This window comes from Chrysemys picta, chromosome 1, assembly GCF_011386835.1.
Source record: "Chrysemys picta bellii isolate R12L10 chromosome 1, ASM1138683v2, whole genome shotgun sequence".
Classification (NCBI taxonomy): domain Eukaryota; kingdom Metazoa; phylum Chordata; order Testudines; family Emydidae; genus Chrysemys; species Chrysemys picta.
In genome coordinates, this window is record NC_088791.1 from 215,593,749 (window position 1) to 215,611,613 (window position 17,865).

The window sequence follows — 17,865 nt, forward strand, 5'->3', positions numbered from 1 at the left end:
CCTGCAATATTTGCTCAGCCAAAGCAGGAGCTGCCATGCGGAACAATGTGATGCCACACTAGCAGCCCTGCTGGACGCCAAGGAGTGGAGCAATTTGCAGATGCTGGCGACAGTCATGCATCACCTTGACATGGTGCAGTGCCGATTCTGGGCCCAGGAAACAAGCACTGACTGGTGGGACCGCATAGTTATGCAGCTATGGCGGGGCGGGCAAACTTTTTGGCCTGAGAGCCACATCTGGGTATGGAAATTGTATGGTGGGCCATGAATGCTCACAAAATTGGGGGTTAGGATGTGGGAGGGGGTGAGGGCTCTGACTGGGGGTGTGGGTTCTGGGGTGGGGCCAGAAATGAGGAGTTCAGGGTATGGGAGGGGGCTCCAGGCTGGGGTAGGGGTTTGGGATGCAGGAGGGGGTGAGGACTCCAGCTGGATATGTGGGCTTTGGAGTGGGCCCAGGGATGAAGGGTTTGGGGTGCAGGAGGGGGCTGTGGGCTGGGGGTGGAGCAGAGGGGTTCAGAGTATGGGACGGGGCTCCAGGCTGAAGCAAGAGGTTGAGGTGTGGGAGGGGGTAAGGGTTCTGGGCTGGGGATGCAGGTTCCAGGGTGGGGCCAGAAATGAGGGGTTCAGGGTGTGGGATGGGGCTCCGGGCTGGGGCAGGGGATGGGGCGGGGAGTAAGGGCTCCGGATGGGGGTGCGGGCTCTGGGGTAGGGGTGGGGATGAGGGTTTTGGGGTGTAGGAGGGTGCTCCGGGCTGGGACCGAGGGGTTCAGAGAGCATGAGGGGGATCAGGGCTGGGGCAGGGGGTTGGGGAGCAGGAGGTGGGCAGGGGTGCAGGCTCCAGGCAGCGCTTACATCAAGCAGCTCCCGGAAGCAGCAGTATGTACCCCCTCCGGCTCCTATGCGGAGGCGCGGCGCTGGCCAGGTGACTCTGCATGCTGCCCTGTCCTCAGGCACCGCCCCTGCAGCTCGCATTGGCTGCGGTTCCCGGCCAACAGATGCTGCAGAGCTGGTGCTTGGGGTGGGGTCAGTGTGTGTAGGAGCCAGAGGGGGGACATGCCGCTGCTTCTGGGAGCCGCACGGCACCATGGTACACATGAAGTGGGGCAAGCCCGCGACCTCGCTTCCCTGCAGGAGCTCGAGGGCCATATTAAAAGGTCTTATGGGCCAGATGCAGCCCGTTGGCCATAATTTTCCCACACCTGAGCTATGGGATGATGAGCAGTGGCTACAGAACTTTCAAATGCGCAAGGCCACTTTCATGGAACTGTGTGAAGAGCTTTCCCCAGCCCTGAAATGCAGCAATACTAAAATGACAGCTGTGGTGACTGTTGAGAAGTGAGGGTTGATAGCTCTGTGGAAGCTTGCAGTGCCAGACTGCTACCAGTCAGTGGGGAATCAATTTGAAGTGGGTAAATCTACCGTGGGATCTGCTGTGATCCAGGTTGCCAGAGCAATCAATAGACTTCTGCTAAGAAAAGTTGTGACTCTGGGCAACATGCAGGATATAGTGGATGGTTTTGCTGCAATGGGGTTCCCTAACTGCGGTGGGGCGATAGACAGGATGCATATCCCTATCTTAGCACCAGACCACCTTGCCAAAGAGTACATGAACCGAAAGGCATACTTCTCAATGGTGTTGCAAGCGCTGGTGGATCACAGGGGCCATTTCACCGACATCAGCGTGGGATGGTCGGAAAAGGTGCATGACTGTTCAGAAAGCTGCAAGCAGGAACTGTCTTTCCAGACTGCAAAATAACCGTCGGTGATGTTGAAATGCCAATCGTGAGCCTGGGAGACCCAGCCTACCCCTTGCTCCCATGGCTCAGAAGCAGTACACAGGCAGCCTGGGAAGCAGTAAGGAGCGGTTCAACCATAGGCTGAGCAAGTGCAGAATGGTGGTAGAATGTGCCTTTGGACATTTAAAAGCCCGCTGGCATAGTTTGCTTACTAGGTTAGACCTCAGTGAAAGCAATATTCCCATTGTTGTTGCTGCATGCTGTGTGCTCCATAATATCTATGAAACAAAGGAAGAAAAGTATCAGGGGGTAGCCGTGTTAGTCTGGATCTGTAAAAAAGCAACAGAGAGTTCTGTGGCACCTTTAAGACTAACAGATGTATTGGAGCATAAGCTTTCATGGGTGAATACCCACTTCGTCAGACGCATGTGACGAAGAAAGGAAGAAAATTTCCGGCGGGGTGGGGGGTTGAGGCAAATCACCTGGCAGCAAATTTTGAGCAGCCAGACACCAGGGCAATAAGAAGAGCACATCAAGGTGCACTGCATCGCCGCGAGGCTTTGAAAACTAGTTTTGACCCAAAGTAATATGACATTTATGTGTGTTGTTCCTTACCAAGCTGTCCCCTTCATTGCATGTATTCCCCTGTAAACTACATCCCTGCTAACCACAGTGTGCTGAATGAATAAGGAGCCTTTTCTCCTCAATCCGTGTATTTTTATTATGCTTACAAACACTGAGAGATAGCAAAGAAAAGTAAGATAACCTGGGGCAAAAGGGCTGATAAAACGGGGGGGAGGCAGGAGAGAAACAAGGACAGCTTGCTTACAGTTGCACCGCAATAACAATCAAAGGTGTGGGAATGGGCACTTTCTGGTCCTTGTACTCTCCCCTGAAGTTGAGTGCAAGGGATACCCGACTTCCCCCAGCTTCTCTCTCCACCCTCTCCCCCTCCTCCCCCCCCGCATCATAGGACATCTGGGAGAGGAGGATGTGGAACTTGGCGACAATGGCAGCAGGTTCAGCATAGGCCGCAGAGGGACTCTAGCATCCAGTTGCCTTTCTTGAACCTCAATCAGATGCCTCAAAATGTCTGTTTGCTCCCTCATAATCCGCACCATCTCATCCTGCATGTCACGCTCGTGTTCCCTGCATGCTCTTTTGTCCTTGCAGTTATTGTGCAGGCTGTTGGACAGTGCAATCATCCATGTGCTGAGCTCCGTCTTGTCACTCTCGGAGACACGCATTAATTCATTGAACATGTCCTCCCGAGTCTTCTTTTTCCACCTTCTAATCTGGGAAAGTCTCTGTCTCAGTGTGGAGGATGAGCCTACGGACAAGGTTTGTGCTGCAAAGAATACAAAGCATAAGGGTAGCATTGACAGTGTGGTGCAAGGTTAAATCTTTTCATAAAAGAAACACCCCTCAATGCACTTCCCTCTAAGCCACAACGTAAGCAGAACCACTGGCTACTGCAAGAGTGGGTTTGCTGCTACAGCCACAGTGAGAGGTCTTGTGTTGCAGCTTTTGTTAAGACATCTTTGGGATCAATGGTTCCAACCTCAGCACAGCCCCCCTTCCCATAGCAACCTGGATGGTGCTTGAGGGCAGGCACCAGTGTAAAGCCCCGCAAATAGTTTGATTGTTACAAAAGTGGCACCGTGTTGAGGTGGAAGGGAGATGAACAGGAAGCATTGTCCCACTCCTTCATTAAATGCTGGTTGCAATACGGGGTGATCCCTTCCAACCACAACCAGGGCACATTTGAGAAAGCATGGTTTTGTGACCCAGAATTAATCAAACAAGGGTGGATTACTTATCAAATTGCTTGCGGTTTAAGGGCTAGCATTTAAAACTTTCCCCGTTTCCCCTAGGTAACCATATGCGATATCACTTTCCTGAAGGTAACAGAGGCAGAAAGGGAGCAGATGCTCCAAGTGTCTGGGTACAGACCTGGTCCTTATGCTGCAATGCTGTGTGCCACAGTGATGTCAGAAGAGTTAATACTGGAGTGGCATGGGAAAGTGTCCTACTGTGGTGGACGAAATAAGGCAGCCCTTCCCAGAAACCTTCTACAAAGGATTGCAGAGTACCTCCAGGAGAGCTTCCTAGATAGCTCCATGGAGGATTCCCAGGCCATCCCCAGGCACATAAACAGTCTTTTTCGGAGAGCACCCTCTGTGTAGCTGGAGTGGCCGGGGGCTGTGGTCAGGAGCCCAAGGCCATGGTCAGGAGCAGAGACGTAGCTGGGAGCAGGGCCACAGTCGGGGCTGGGGCCAGAGCTGCAGCTGGGGCTGCGGCCAGGAGCGGGCTTGTAGTCGGGCCCAGGGCCAGGAAAGGAGCTAGAGACAGAGTGAGGCTGAGTGGCACTCCCACCCCGCCCTCCATGGGGGCTGGTCTGGGCCATGCTGCACCCCCCCAAAACATTCCTCCATGCCCTCCTCGGGGGGGTGTGTGTGCCCCACTTTCATTTTGCTAGCAACAGTGCTGGACAAACTGTGCAGAGTCCTAGTGTAGCCAAGGGGCACTACAGATGGCAATGGACTTAACTTTGTTGTGAGAACCTTAACTCCACTTGTTGATCAAAAGACCTGACATCCAGGACAAATATTGACAGAAAAGCCTCAGTGCAGCTGAGTTGGTAAAAGCCTGTTGGTAAAAGCCTGCCAAAAGTTTATAATGCCAGTGGTAAGAGTATACAGATGCTTGCAGATTGTCTGTTTTCTAAACTTTTGGCATACTACACATCCCCAGATGGATATACTTTCTGTTACATATAATATTTAGGGTTAAAAATACAACATTAAGCTGGACAAGAAGAAAATCAGGAGATGAAAATACTTGGTTATGCTTAATTTAGTTGAGTTAATGTTGCTGTGACAGCCTTAACTTTTTGCACGTCCTCATGTTGGGTATTTTAATTTTGGACATTTATGCTGTATTAGCCCTTCTCTCTGCATTTCCCCTCCTAGGCTAAAATAACAGTATTAATAAAAAGAACGAGGAGTACTTGTGGCACCTTAGAGACTAACAAATTTATTTGAGCATAAGCTTTCGCAAGCTAAAACCCACTTCATCGGATGCATGCAGTGGAAAATACAGTAGGAATATATACCGGGTATATACACTGAGGACATGAAACAATGGGTATTGCCATGCTAACTATAACGAGAGTAATCAGTTAAGGTAAGCTATTCTCAGCAGGAGAAAAAAAACTTTTGTAGTGATAATCAGGAAGGCCTATTTCCAACAGTTGACAAGAAGGTGTGAGTAACAGTAGGGGGGGAAAATTAGCATGGGGAAATAGGTTTTATGTTGTGTAATGACCCATCCACTCACAGTGTTTATTCAAGACTAATTTAATGGTGTCCTGTTTGCAAATTAATTCCAATTCTGCAGTTTCTCATTGGAGTCTGTTTTTGAAGTTTTTTTGTTGGAGAATTGCGACTTTTAGGTCTGTAATCGAGTGACCAGGGAGGTTGAAGTGTTCTCCGACTGGTTTTTGAATGTTATAATTCTTGATGTCTGATTTGTGTCCATTTATTCTTTTGCGTAGAGACTGTCCGATTTGGCCAATGTACGTGGCAGAGGGGCATTGCTGGCACATGATGGCGTATATCACATTAGTAGATGTGCAGGTGAACGAGCCTCTGACAGTGTGGCTGATGTGATTAGGTCCTATGATGGTGTCCCCTGAATAGATACGTGGACAGAGTTGGCAACAGGCTTTGTTGCAAAGATAGGTTCCTGGGTTAGTGTTTTTGTTGTGTGGTGTGTGGTTGGTGGTGAGTATTTGCTTCTGGTTGGGGGGCTGTCTGTAAGCGAGGACTGGCCTGTCTCCCAAGATCTGTGAGAGTGAGGGATCATCCTTCAGGATAGTTGTAGATCCTTGATGATGCGCTGGAGAAGTTTTAGTTGGGGGCTAAAGGTGACGGAGTGGCATTCTGTTACTTTCTTTGTTGGGTCTGTCCTGTAGTAGGTGACTTCTGGGTACTCTTCTGGCTCTGCCAATCTATTTCTTCACTTCAGCAGTTGTAAGAATGCTTGATAGAGATCTTGTAGGTGTTTGTCTCTGTCTGAGGGGTTGGAGCAAATGTGGTTGAGTCTTAGAGCTTGGTTGTACACAAGGGATCGTGTGGTATGGTCTGGATGAAAGCTGGAGGCATGTAGGTAAGTATAGCGGTCAGTAGGTTTCCAGTATAGGGTGGTGTTTATGTGACCATTGCTTATTAGCACTGTAGTGTCCAGGAAGCGGATCTCTTGTGTGGACTGGTCCAGGCTGAGGTCGATGGTGGGATGGAAATTGTTGAAATCATGGCTTCTTTTCCATGGGTCCAGATGATGAAGATGTCATCAATGTAGCACAAGTAGAGTAGGGGCGTTAGGGGACGGGAGCTAAGGAAGCGTTGTTCTAAGTCAGCCATAAAAATGTTGGCATACTGTGAGGCCATGCGGGTACCCATAGCAGTGACTTGAAGGTATACATTGTCCCCAAATGTGAAATAGTTGTGGGTGAGGACAAAGCCCAATCACCAGGTTTGCCGTGACATTATCGGGGATACTGTTCCTGATAGCTTATAGTCCATCTTTGTGTGGAATGTTGGTGTAGAGGGCTTCTACATCCATAGGGGCCAGGATGGTGTTTTATATTAATCCCCCTGTGAGGCAGTGTTGTCTAGTGATCAAGGCTCTGAACTGTAACCCAGAAGACCTTCCTTCTAACCCTGGTTCTGCTGTACGACTTTAGTAAAATCATTTCACCTTTCTGTGCCTCAGTTTCCCCTTCAATCTAAATGCCCAGCTGCTTTGTTCTCAAAGGTTCCCATGTTCTCAGGGGCTCCCCCAATCAGTGGTGGTACTTAGCCCTCATGTGGTAGCCAGGACTGTCGGGGTTGTATAATGGGGAGCTGTGGCCCCCGATTCCCGTGGGTGAGGGCACCGAGTATTGCATGGAGCTAGGAATCGACCCTGAGGACGCACTGGCCGCAACTCCCCTGCTGGGCTAGCGCCCCCCGCCACACAGCCCCCTGCACGCGCGGACCCGGCTCCCCCGCCCCCAGCTACCTGCGGCTGCCGGGGATTGGCTGGCTCGGCCCCGCCCCCAGTTGCTGACGTGCGCTGCCTCGGTTTGACGGGCAGGTATGGCCCGGGCGCCATGTTGCGAGCGGAAGCGGGGAGTGAGCGGCGCTGAGGCAGGGTAGCTCCGCCGGGCGGGAGGCTGAGAGGAGGCGGCAGCCAGAGCCGGGCAGGGCCCTCCGCTGGCCGGGGCGCCGCACCGCCACGCTCCCGCACTAGGGCTCCTCGCCCTGCCCGCGCCGGGGGCTGCCCTCGCCCTGGTCCCTCGCCCCGCGGGGGCGCTTGAAAGCGGAGCGCGGCGGCGGCGGAGCCGAGCCGGGACGATGCCGCTCGCGCAGCTGGCGGACCCCTGGCAGAAGATGGCTGTGGAGAGCGCGGCCGACAGCAGCACAGAGGTACGGGGTCCCGCCGGGGGGCAGCGGGGCAGGGAGACCCCCCCGCCTCCTCTCACCGCGCTCCGGCAGCGTGGGGAGGGGGCCCCAACTCTGCGGCCCGAGCCCACGTTCCCCCTGGGGGCGCCCTGCCCTTGAGAGGGGCCCTTGGTGGACAGCGAGCGCCGGGCGAGCCGAGGGGAAGGGGCTGTTCGCGCGGCGCCCTGCCCCGCACTCCTGGCCCCGTGGGGAAGGGGCTGTAAATAACCCCCCGGCCTGCAGGACTACGGGCCACCCCGGGCTGGGACGTGCTGTCCCGTGAGCCCCGCGTGGCTCCCCCCACCCCCCGCCAGGGTGGCTGTGTAATGATGGGGAGCGCGCTGGTCCCGGGGCTGGGCGAGCGAGGTGTCACGCAACCCCCAAGTTTATGGGAAACTTTCCCTTGTGGTGTGCGCGGGTCGCTCGGCCGCGGGGGCTGCGGCGTGGGGAGCCGCGAAGCGGGCTGGTGACAATAGGTCAGGCGAAGGCCGGAGGGTGTGGGAGCCGCACGGGACTTTCCTCTCTCCCAGCTGCTGCTGCTCGGAGCTGTGCCCTGGTGTCTCGCTCCCTCCCTAGCCCGAGTGAGTCTCGGCTGCGTGCCGCTTCCTTGTCTGTAGTGACCGACCCCCACGCAGGGGGGTCGGCCGGGACCCCATCACTTCCGGAGGGGGGGGGGTGTTAGCCTGCACCCTCTAGGAGGAGAATAACCTGCTTCTGCGCTGCTGAACGACTTGGCTGGTTTTGTTCCGTTCCGGTATCTGGTTACTGTCACCGCGAGTTCCCTCTTCCCGGAGTGGCCCAGCCTCCTCCAGACACGCTTCCCAGCCAGCGGACACAGAGTTGAGGGAAACTAGCTCCTAATAGGGCAACTCTTTATAGCCGCCTGACCCTGTGGCAGGCCAGGCAGGCGTATAAGAAGCCTGGCTTGACCTTACTTAATGTCTCTCTCCCACAACCTTTTTTTCCTCTCTCTCACTTCTTTGCTGTTGGAAAAGGACCCTCATCCCTCCCATCCCAAAACGTTTTTATCTAAGCAGAGCTGGGTTGTGCCTGCAGTTCTTGCTGTTTCGCAAGCATTTAGGATACCCTGGCTGCCTCATGTTGGTAACACTTGCTGTTTGGCCAGTTTTGGGGAACATCCATGCAATGCTGTTCAGTGTGGTTTCCTGCTGTTTGCAGTGCGGGGACAATAGGATGTTGGTGTGGTATGACATCAATGTCACAGTTGCGTATGCGTTTTTAGTTACTAGACTGAGTTGTTCCAAGTGCTGGTGAGGAGATTCAGATCCCTTTGTGGGGGTGGGGTGGGGAGGACGATTAATTAGAGCTGTAGTCACTTCTAGTCACTTCCAGTTTTCATTAAATAAAGAATTGTGTGCTAATGTGGTTTGGACACCAGGTAATAAAGGCTTGCAAAGTTATAATAATGCTGAGAAACTTGCCCCATTGCTTCCTGACTGCCTGCCACTTAAAAGGAGACTGCAGATTAAGTTGACCTCCAGTGTAGCAGTTTGTCACAATCATTTAAAATACTGTAAGAATGGTAGGTATGTTTTCTCACTGATCTTCATAGTGGTAGTTCTAGGTGAAATAATTTTGGAAAGGAATATAATTACTAAGAAGAGCAATTTAACACTTGTTCTAGGAGGACAAATATTTTTCCTCCTGAGACTTATCCAGCATGACTGAATTTTTAACATAATGTGAACAGTGTCACTTTAATTTCCTCTTCATGCTATGTATATTCTTTGTAATTAGGAAACATAGCAGCAAAATGCTGTGAATACTGTATAAGGAAGCCACAATACTAAATTTAAAAGGTGTTGCGTTGATGCATGTGTGTTACTAAATATGTAAGTTTCTATTACTCACTTGATTTCTCATTCTTCAAAATACTGTGTTTGGAGACTTTTTAAAAAACAAACATTTCAGAATGTATTCAGTCACTTCATAAAGAAAAGTTACGCATGTAAACAAGGCTGTTCTGTGCTTACATTATCATATGAGATTTAAGTTATGTTAGAAACACTACAAAAATATATAACTACACCTATCTGCAGGGTTTACGGTGTAAAGCCCAATCCTAACAATCCCATGCTGTGCTTCACATATGGGTATAATCCCAAATTATTTCAGGTTTACTTCTTAGATAGGACACAGATAATCATTGCTGCTTTGTTAGTGAATGTTCATACTGTACAGGTACCTCTGTGTTTTTTGGTTTATTTTAGTAAACATTTGTTTTGGAACAGACTTAATATTCTAAGTTACTACAGTAGAACCTCAGCGTTACAAACGGTTTGGGAATGGAGGTTGTTCGTAACTCTGAACAAAGCGTTATGGTTCTTTCAAAGGTTTACAAGTGAACATTGACTTAATACAGCTTTGAAACTTTACTATGCAGAAGAAAAATGCTGCTTTTAACCATCTTAATTTAAATGTAACAAAGCACAGAAACAGTGTTCATACCTTGTCAAATCTTTTTTTAAACTTTCCCTTTTCTTTTTTAGTAGTTTACGTTTAATACAGTACTGTATTTGTTTTTTGTTTTGTTTTTTTTTGTCTCTGCTGCTGCCTGATTGCATACTTCCGGTTTCAAATGAAGTGTGTGGTTGACTGGTCAGTTCATAATTCTGGTGGCAGTAACTCTGAGGTTCTACTGTATGTAGAAAAAATGTGAATATTTGATTATTGAATTTGTATTGAATTTATACATAGAATTGTTAAAAAGAACCTAAGTGATGTAGGTGCCCAAAGCCTGTCAAAATTCAGTGGAAGTTAGGTGTCCAACTTCCATAAACTCCTTTGGCTGGATCACAAAAGAAGAAAATAGATTTGAATATAAAGGTTGTTTGCCTGAAAGCTGTCTCTTTAAAAATAGTCAGGTTTTAGATCAAGTACCTAAACAAATGGCTTAAATACTTAACCATATATTTAATTTACACGAGTTAGCCTTATTAGCAGCACTGCAATCTCTTGACTACAGTCAGATCCATGTGGGAGGTCTCTTGTCTTCATGGAGTCCTTTTAGGACTTCTTCTCCATAGCTATACGTTGGCTGTCCTCTGCAGCTTTTGTAAATCATGTACATTTACTATGTTTGCCATAGATATTCACTAAGGACTTGTTCACACTGTGATTCTGCAGTGCAGACCATGAAGGTCGGAACTGCAGAGCGCCCCAAAGTGTTACCATGTAACAGCCCCATGTGGATGCAGCTGGTGCGAACTGAAAGGTATATAGTTTGCATTAACATAGTCCTCTTTCAAACAGTTATATCGCAACATTTTGTGTTCTGCGGTTTGCGCATCCGTACTCCGCACTGTGAGGCAGTATAGACATAGCCTTACTACTTAATGCAGCCCTAAGGAAATCATAAGTTGTTATAGCAAACCTTATTTTTACCTCAAGTTATACCAATGTTGGGGTTGATAGGTATTTTTTCTGTGAGGGAAATGAAGTGCCAAGCAAACTGATAAAAACATAAATCCATACAATTATTAAAGTTGAACAAGAGGGCATTTGATTCACTGTATGTTTCTACAGTACCCCAAAAAAGAGAACTCCTGAATGAGCTCTCAGGACATTATTGTAATGTAAAGCATTTTGGAGTAGTTTGTGTTAATGATGATACATAAAAGAAAGTTATATATAGTGCTTGAGGGAATATCCAAAGTGTAAATCAAGCTCTGTTAAAGCCAGTGGAACTATACTGCTTTACATCAGCTTAGGTTCTTGCCCTACTTCCTTAACCAGCATCTATGTCCCATGCTGAGTATATACTATATGTTATGTAACCATGCACAAGACATGTTGGCCAAGAGTTTCAAATATTGGAGTCTTAATGTTAGGCTCCTAAATTTATATTTAAGCACCTGAACAAGCAGCCTGTTTTTTCAAAAGTGTTGCACTCCCATTAACATTAGTCAATGGGCAGTGTCTAAATATGGGTTTGGGAGCCTAACTTTCAGCACTTAGTTTTGAAAGTCTTGCCCATCACAAATAGAGATTGTTTAAAAGCAAGATATTTTATACTCATTCTTTCACTTACGTGCTGAATCCATGATTATCTTGTTCTTGTGGCAGTCAGTGGGACATAACTACTACTTAAATGACTGGGATGAAGAGGAATGTCAGTGAGTGATGTTGATGCATAAAAGCATATCTAATAAGGTGCAGCATTGATGCTTATGACCCCATTCTTGCTAATACTTACACACATGCATAACTTTTAAGTACATGAGTAAGTCGACCCAAAGTCAAAGTTAAGTGAATGCATGAGTGTTGGCAAGATCGCATCCGTTCTTTGCCACCTGCAGTCATAATGTTCCAGTTGTGATTACTTCTGTACTTATTTTGTATATCAACCCTTAGAATATGACATACTTCTGGGGAATAAGCCAAGAACAAATATCACATTTGCAACAATCCTTTACATAATAAAAACAGGGAAAGAAGTACTGAAAACATAAGCAGGATTGTCTAAACAGAATGTATCAATGGATATTGAAAGTTACTCAACTCTTTACCACTACTCCATTGTACTGAAGAATTTCATCACAAAATGTCCTCTAAATAGTTCTTTATCACTTCTTCTAAAGTATTTATCTATTCTAATGCAATATTTCTTGGAGTTTGCTTACTTTTGTAAGTTTATGACAAATGAAACTTTTTAGTGTAGTTTTATTATAATAAAGCATTCTCATCTGATGCTTGTCCATAATATGTAATACACCTTGTATTTCAAAGACTACTGTACAGGAGAGGCTCATGGATTTTCATGATTACATCAGTAAAACGGATGTCATATCCATGTGAATATGACACATACGAAACCTGCCATCCTTGTAGTACTTACTGCCAGTGATTTCATATTGGTAGCTCTAAACTTGTGAATGTTTTGCTGCCCTAGGGCGCAAGTAACATTTCTCACCACAACTACATACCTAGGAGACTAGAACTGGGAGTTCACGTGGGAGTGAAAGGCAGATTGAATGGGGAACTGGGACTGGCTGGAAAAGGAGACTGGAACTGACTAAATGAGAAAGGGAATGGGTTGAGGAGCTTTGGGTGGTGAAGAGACAGGAGGGGGACAGAAACTGGTGAGAAGGGCTTGGGGGGAAAATAGGCAGAAGAATCTCTACCCACTATAGAACACTTCTCTCCAGAGCCCGGAATGGGACCCAAGACTCCTGAGTCTCACCATTCCCTCTACTGTCAGCAATTGTGTGAAGCCTACAGGCTTCCCTGCCACCACACCCACCACACTGGATTGCATTTCTTAGTTCTTGTTTCAGTATCCCTTTCAGAGATTAAAAATTATAGTCCTGAGATTTGCTATATCCCTGTACTAGTGACAAAATTACAATGTTCAACTGAGGAGTTAGTGACATACTTGCATACTATGTAAAACTACAAACAATATACACTTCTACGCCGATACAACACAACCCAATATAACACGAATTCGGATATAACGTGGTAAAGCAGCACTCCGGGGGGCTGGGCTGCGCACTCCGGCGGATCAAACCAAGTTTGATATAACGCGGTTTCACCTATAACACAGTGAGATTTTTTGGCTCCCGAGGACAGCGTTATATCGAGGTAGAGGTGTACCACTGAAGTCTGAGAGTCTCTGCTTTCCAATAGTGTGCAGCATTATTTTTTGTTCTTAGTGGACTATAAAGCTAGGTTATTCCGATTATTATCTCATATGGGCTAGAATGAATACATAGGTTTCCTAACAGTAGCTCTAGCAACAATATCAATTACTGATTTAATAAAAAGGATCGTTTCGTTCTGCTGTTCCAGCTGCAATAGAATGTACAGGGACAACGGTAGAGGTGCAATCCTCCCTTGCCAAGAATCTTACTTAGTAGCTTTTAAATGTGAAAAGTCTAAATATGCCACAGGCACCTAAAATGTGTCTCGAATAAAGATTTTATGAAGGATAATTCTTCATGTTCTCCAAGCAAAGGATGAAAACCCTATGCCATTGAAACAAAAATATAGACACCAGTATTGAAGGTTAGCACAGCAACGTGAATTCTCTGTTCATAAGGCTTTCAGCATCCCAATATTCCATAGATTCCAAGACCAGAGAGGACCAATGTGATCACATAGTCTGTCTTCCTGTATAACACAAGCCCTAGAACTTCCCCCAGAATAATTCCTAGGGTATATCTTTAAGAAAAACATCCAATTTTGATTTAAAAATTATCAGTGATGGGGAAGATATTCCAGTGGTTAGTTACCCTCACTGTTAAAAAAATCTATCCCTTATTTCCGATCTGAAATTGTCTACCTTCAGCTTCTAGCCATTGGATTGTTAAACCTTTCTCTGTTGTACTGAAGAGCTCATTATTACATATTTATTTCTCCTGTGTATGTACTTGTAGACTAAAACACCGAGGAGTCCTTGTGGCACCTTAGAGACTAACAAATTTATTTGGGCATAAGCTTTCGTGGGCTAAAACCCACTTCATCAGATGCATGGTGTGGAAAATACATTAGGCAGGTATAAATACACAGCACATTAAAAGATGGGAGTTGCCTTACCAAGTAGGGGTCAGTGTTAACGAGCCAATGTAATTTAGGTTGAAGTGGCCGATTCTCAACAGTTGACAAGAAGGGGTGAATACCAAGGGAGGGAAAAATCACTTTTATAGTGCTAATGAGGCCAATGCAATCAAATTGGCCTATTTCAAACAGTTGACAAAGCAGGTTTGAGTATCAGCAGAGGGAAATTACTTTTTGTAGAGACCCATCCACTTCCAGTCTTTATTCAGGCCTAATTTGATAGTGTCCAGTTTGCAAATTAATTCCAGTTCTGCAATTTCTCGTCTGAGTCTGTTTTTGAATTTTGTTGTTGTTGAAGAATTGCCACTTTTAAGTCTGTTATTGAGTATCCAGGGAGATTGAAGTGTTCTCCTACTGGTTTTTGAATGTTATAATTTTTGATGTCTGATTTGTGTCCGTTTATTCTTTTGCGTAGAGACTTTTCGATTTGGCCAATGCATATGGCAGAGGGGTATTGCTGGCACATGATGGCATGTACACCTCTACCCCGATATAATGCTGTCCTTGGGAGCCAAAAAATCTTACCGCGTTATAGGTGAAACTGCATTACATCGAACTTGCTTTGATCCACCGGAACACACAGCCCCGCCCCCCCCGGAGCACTGCTTTACCGTGTTATATCCAAATTCATGTTGTATCGGGGTAGAAGTGTATCACATTGGTAGATGTGCAGGTGAATGAGCCCCTGATGGTGTGGCTGATGTGGTTAGGTCCTATGGTTTTGTCCCTTGAATAGATATGCGGACAGAGTTGGCAACGGGGTTTGTTGCAGGGATTGGTTCCTGGGTTAGTGTTTTTGTTGAGTGGTGTGTAGTTGCTGGTGAGTATTTGCTTCAGGTTGGGGGGCTGTCTGTAAGCGAGGACTGGCCTGTCTCCCAAGGTCTGTGAGAGTGAGGGATCATCCTTCAGGATAGGTTGTAGATCCTTGATCATGCGCTGGAGAGGCTTTAGTTGGGGGCTATAGGTGACGGCTAGGGACGTTCTGTTACTTTCTTTGTTGAGCCTGTCCTGTAGTAGGTGACTTCTGGGTACCCTTCTGGCTCTGTCGATCTGTTTCTTCACTTCACCAGGTGGGTATTGTAGTTAGACTGTAATCAAGTCACTCCTTAATCTCTTCTTTAAGCTCAATAGATTGAGCTCCTTTAGTCGATCACTATAAGGCATGTTTTCTAATCTTTTAATCATTCTCATGGTTCTTCTGTGAACACTATCCAGTTTATCAGCATCCTTCTCAAATTATGGCTACAGAACTGGACACAGTAGTCCAGCAGCAATCGCACCAGTGCCAAATACAGAGATGAAATAACCTCTCTGCTCCAACTCAAGATTTCCCTATTTGTGGATCCCAGGATCACATTAGCTCTTTTGGCCACAGTGTCGCACTGAGAGCTCATGTTCAGCTAATTATTCACTCTCCTCTGCCCTACAATTCTTTTCCAGTGTCACTGCTTCCCAGGGTAGTGTCCCTCATCACATAAGTATGGCTACATTCTTTGTTCCTAGTCGTATTAAATCACGTATTGCTTGTGTGCATCCATCTTACCAGGTGATCCAAATCACTCTGACTTAGTGACCTGTCCTCTTCATTATTTACCTTTTCCCCCAATTTTTGTGTCATCTGCAAGTTTTATCAGTGATGTTATATTTTCTCCCAGGTAACTGATAAAAATGTTTAATAGCACAGGTCCAAGAACCAACCTCTGCCGGACCCCACTAGAAACACACTCACTCAGTGATGACACTCTGGTTACTGTTACATTTTTAGGCCAGGTAGCCAGCTTTTAGTCCCTTTAATGTGAGCCATGATAATTTGATATTGTTCTAGTTTTTTAAATCAAAATAAAGTAATAAAAAGACCATGCATTTCAGTCATTCTGTATCCTAGCGGGTCAGCAAGGAGACAAACCTCTTCTTTGACCTATGTTCTCTTTCTCTAGACGCTTGCACCAGATAGGCTTTGTGGAAACTGCAAACAAAGGTACAATATTTCCCATCAAGCCTGGTGTGAGGGATGAGCCTTACCTAGAAGTTCTTATTAACAAAAAAGCAATATGGTAATCCCTGCCCCTGTGCCTAAACATTTTTTCTCTCTAGGTCAAACCTGTCTCTTGGCATCTTAATCTAGGCTGGCACCATATACGGTGGCTTGCTCATGTGCTGGCCAGGGAATGGAAGGAGGGAGAACATAGTTTAAAGGAATGAATTAGCAAATGACTGTAATTATAATGAGGACATGACTAAAAGAGCCCCCCACTCACCTTGATTTTTAGGAGCTTTCCCTCTCAAGAACTGTAAATGATCAGTTTTTCAAAATCCATGCAATGGCCTGATCTTCTCGGGTTGTCCTTTTATTCCTCACCCTTCTTCAGCTCTTCTGAGACACGCTATTTTGATTTCTTGGAGAAGAGAGCATCACCAAAAAACTTTAAAAATCATGCTTGCCTCCTAGCACTTAATCCTTCACCTCTTCATACAAACAGTAAAAACTTCAGCAAAGAATGTCATTGAGGTTTAAACAGCTATTTAAACATGTCAATTTTTGCAGTATATGGGAAGCAGACAGACAGTCTCAGCAGTTTGTCCACAGAGGTTAATCAAATAATTGTGAAGATGCTCATTTCCAGTGTTGGATACCCACCGTTATAAGCCCTGTGCTTTGTCAGTTTACTTACTGCTGTTAATGTTTTTAAAAGCTTTTCAATTGTGTGTGTGTGTGTGTTACTTTGCAATAATATGGTCCATAGAGACAACAACAAAAAACCCACAATTATTCAAACTACCTTTAAGTTTCTGTTTTCTAATAGATTATTGAATTGGGACAAAATACAACATGGTTTTACAAAAGGTAGATCATGCCAAACCAACCTGATCTCCTTCTTTGAGAAGGTAACAGATTTTTTAGACAAAGGAAACGCAGTGGATCTAATTTACTTCGATTTCAGCAATGCATTTGATACAGTTCCACATGGGGAATTATTAGCTAAATTGGAAAAGATGGGGATCCATATGAAAATTGAAAGGTGGACAAGGAACTGGTTAAAGGGGAGACTACGACGGGTTGTACTGAATGGTGAACTGTGAGGCTGGAGGGAGGTTACTAGTGGAGTTCCTCAGGGATCGGTTTTGGGACCAATCTTATTTAATCTTTTTATTACTGACCTTGACACAAAAAGTGGAAATGTGCTAATAAAGTTTGCAGATGACATGAAGCTGGGAGGTATTGCCAATACAGAGAAGGACCGGGATATCATACAGGAAGATCTGGATGACCTTGTAAACTGGAGTAATAATAGGATGAAATTTAATGGTGAAAAGTGCAAGGTTATGCATTTAGGGATTAACAAGAATTTTTGTTATAAGCTGGGGACGCACCAGTTGGAAGTAACAGAGGAGGAGAAGGACCTCGGAGCATTGGTTGATCACAGGATGACTGAGCCTCCAATGTGATATGGCTGTGAAAAAAGCTAATGGGGTCTTGGGGTGCATCAGGTGAGGTATTTCCTGTAGAGATGAGGTGTTAGTACTGTTATACAAGGCTCTAGCGAGACCTCATCTGGAATACTGTGTGCAGTTCTGGTCTCCCATGTTTAAGAAGGATAAATTCAAACTGGAACAGGTACAGAGAAGGGCTACTAGGATGATCCGAGGAATAGAAAACCTGTCTTATGAAAGGAGACTCAAAAAGCTTGGCTTGTTTGGCCTAACCAAAAGAAGGCTGAGGGGAGATATGATTGTTCTCTCTAAATATATCAGAGGAATAAATACCAGGGAGGGAGAGGAATTATTTAAGCTCAGTACCAGTGAGGACACAAGAACAAATGGATATAAACTGGCCATCAGGAAGTTTAGACTTGTAATTAGACAAAGGGTTCTAACCATCAGAGGAGTGAAGTTCTGGAACAGCCTTCCAAGGGGAGAAGTGGGGGCAAAAGACATATCTGGCTTCAAGACTAAGCTTGATAAGTTTATGGAGGGGATGGTACGATGGGATAGCCTAATTTTGGCAATTCATTGGTCTTTGACTGTTAGCAGTAAATATGCCCAATGGCCTGTGATGGGATGTT

The 17,865-nt window shown here is 46.1% G+C and overlaps 1 protein-coding gene across 3 annotated transcripts in view; it reads left to right on the plus strand.

Moving 5' to 3' along the window:
* The first annotated feature begins 6,855 nt into the window (after positions 1-6,855).
* The window catches only part of RPS6KA3 (ribosomal protein S6 kinase A3), a 128,863-nt gene continuing 117,853 nt past the window's right edge, over positions 6,856-17,865 (plus strand). For all 3 annotated transcript variants that reach the window (XM_005281512.5, XM_005281513.5, XM_042859083.2), the window contains exon 1: positions 6,856-7,207. In XM_005281512.5, coding sequence (XP_005281569.1) covers positions 7,136-7,207 — 72 coding nt within the window. In that variant the 5' untranslated portion in view covers positions 6,856-7,135. The remainder of the gene's footprint in view (positions 7,208-17,865) is intronic.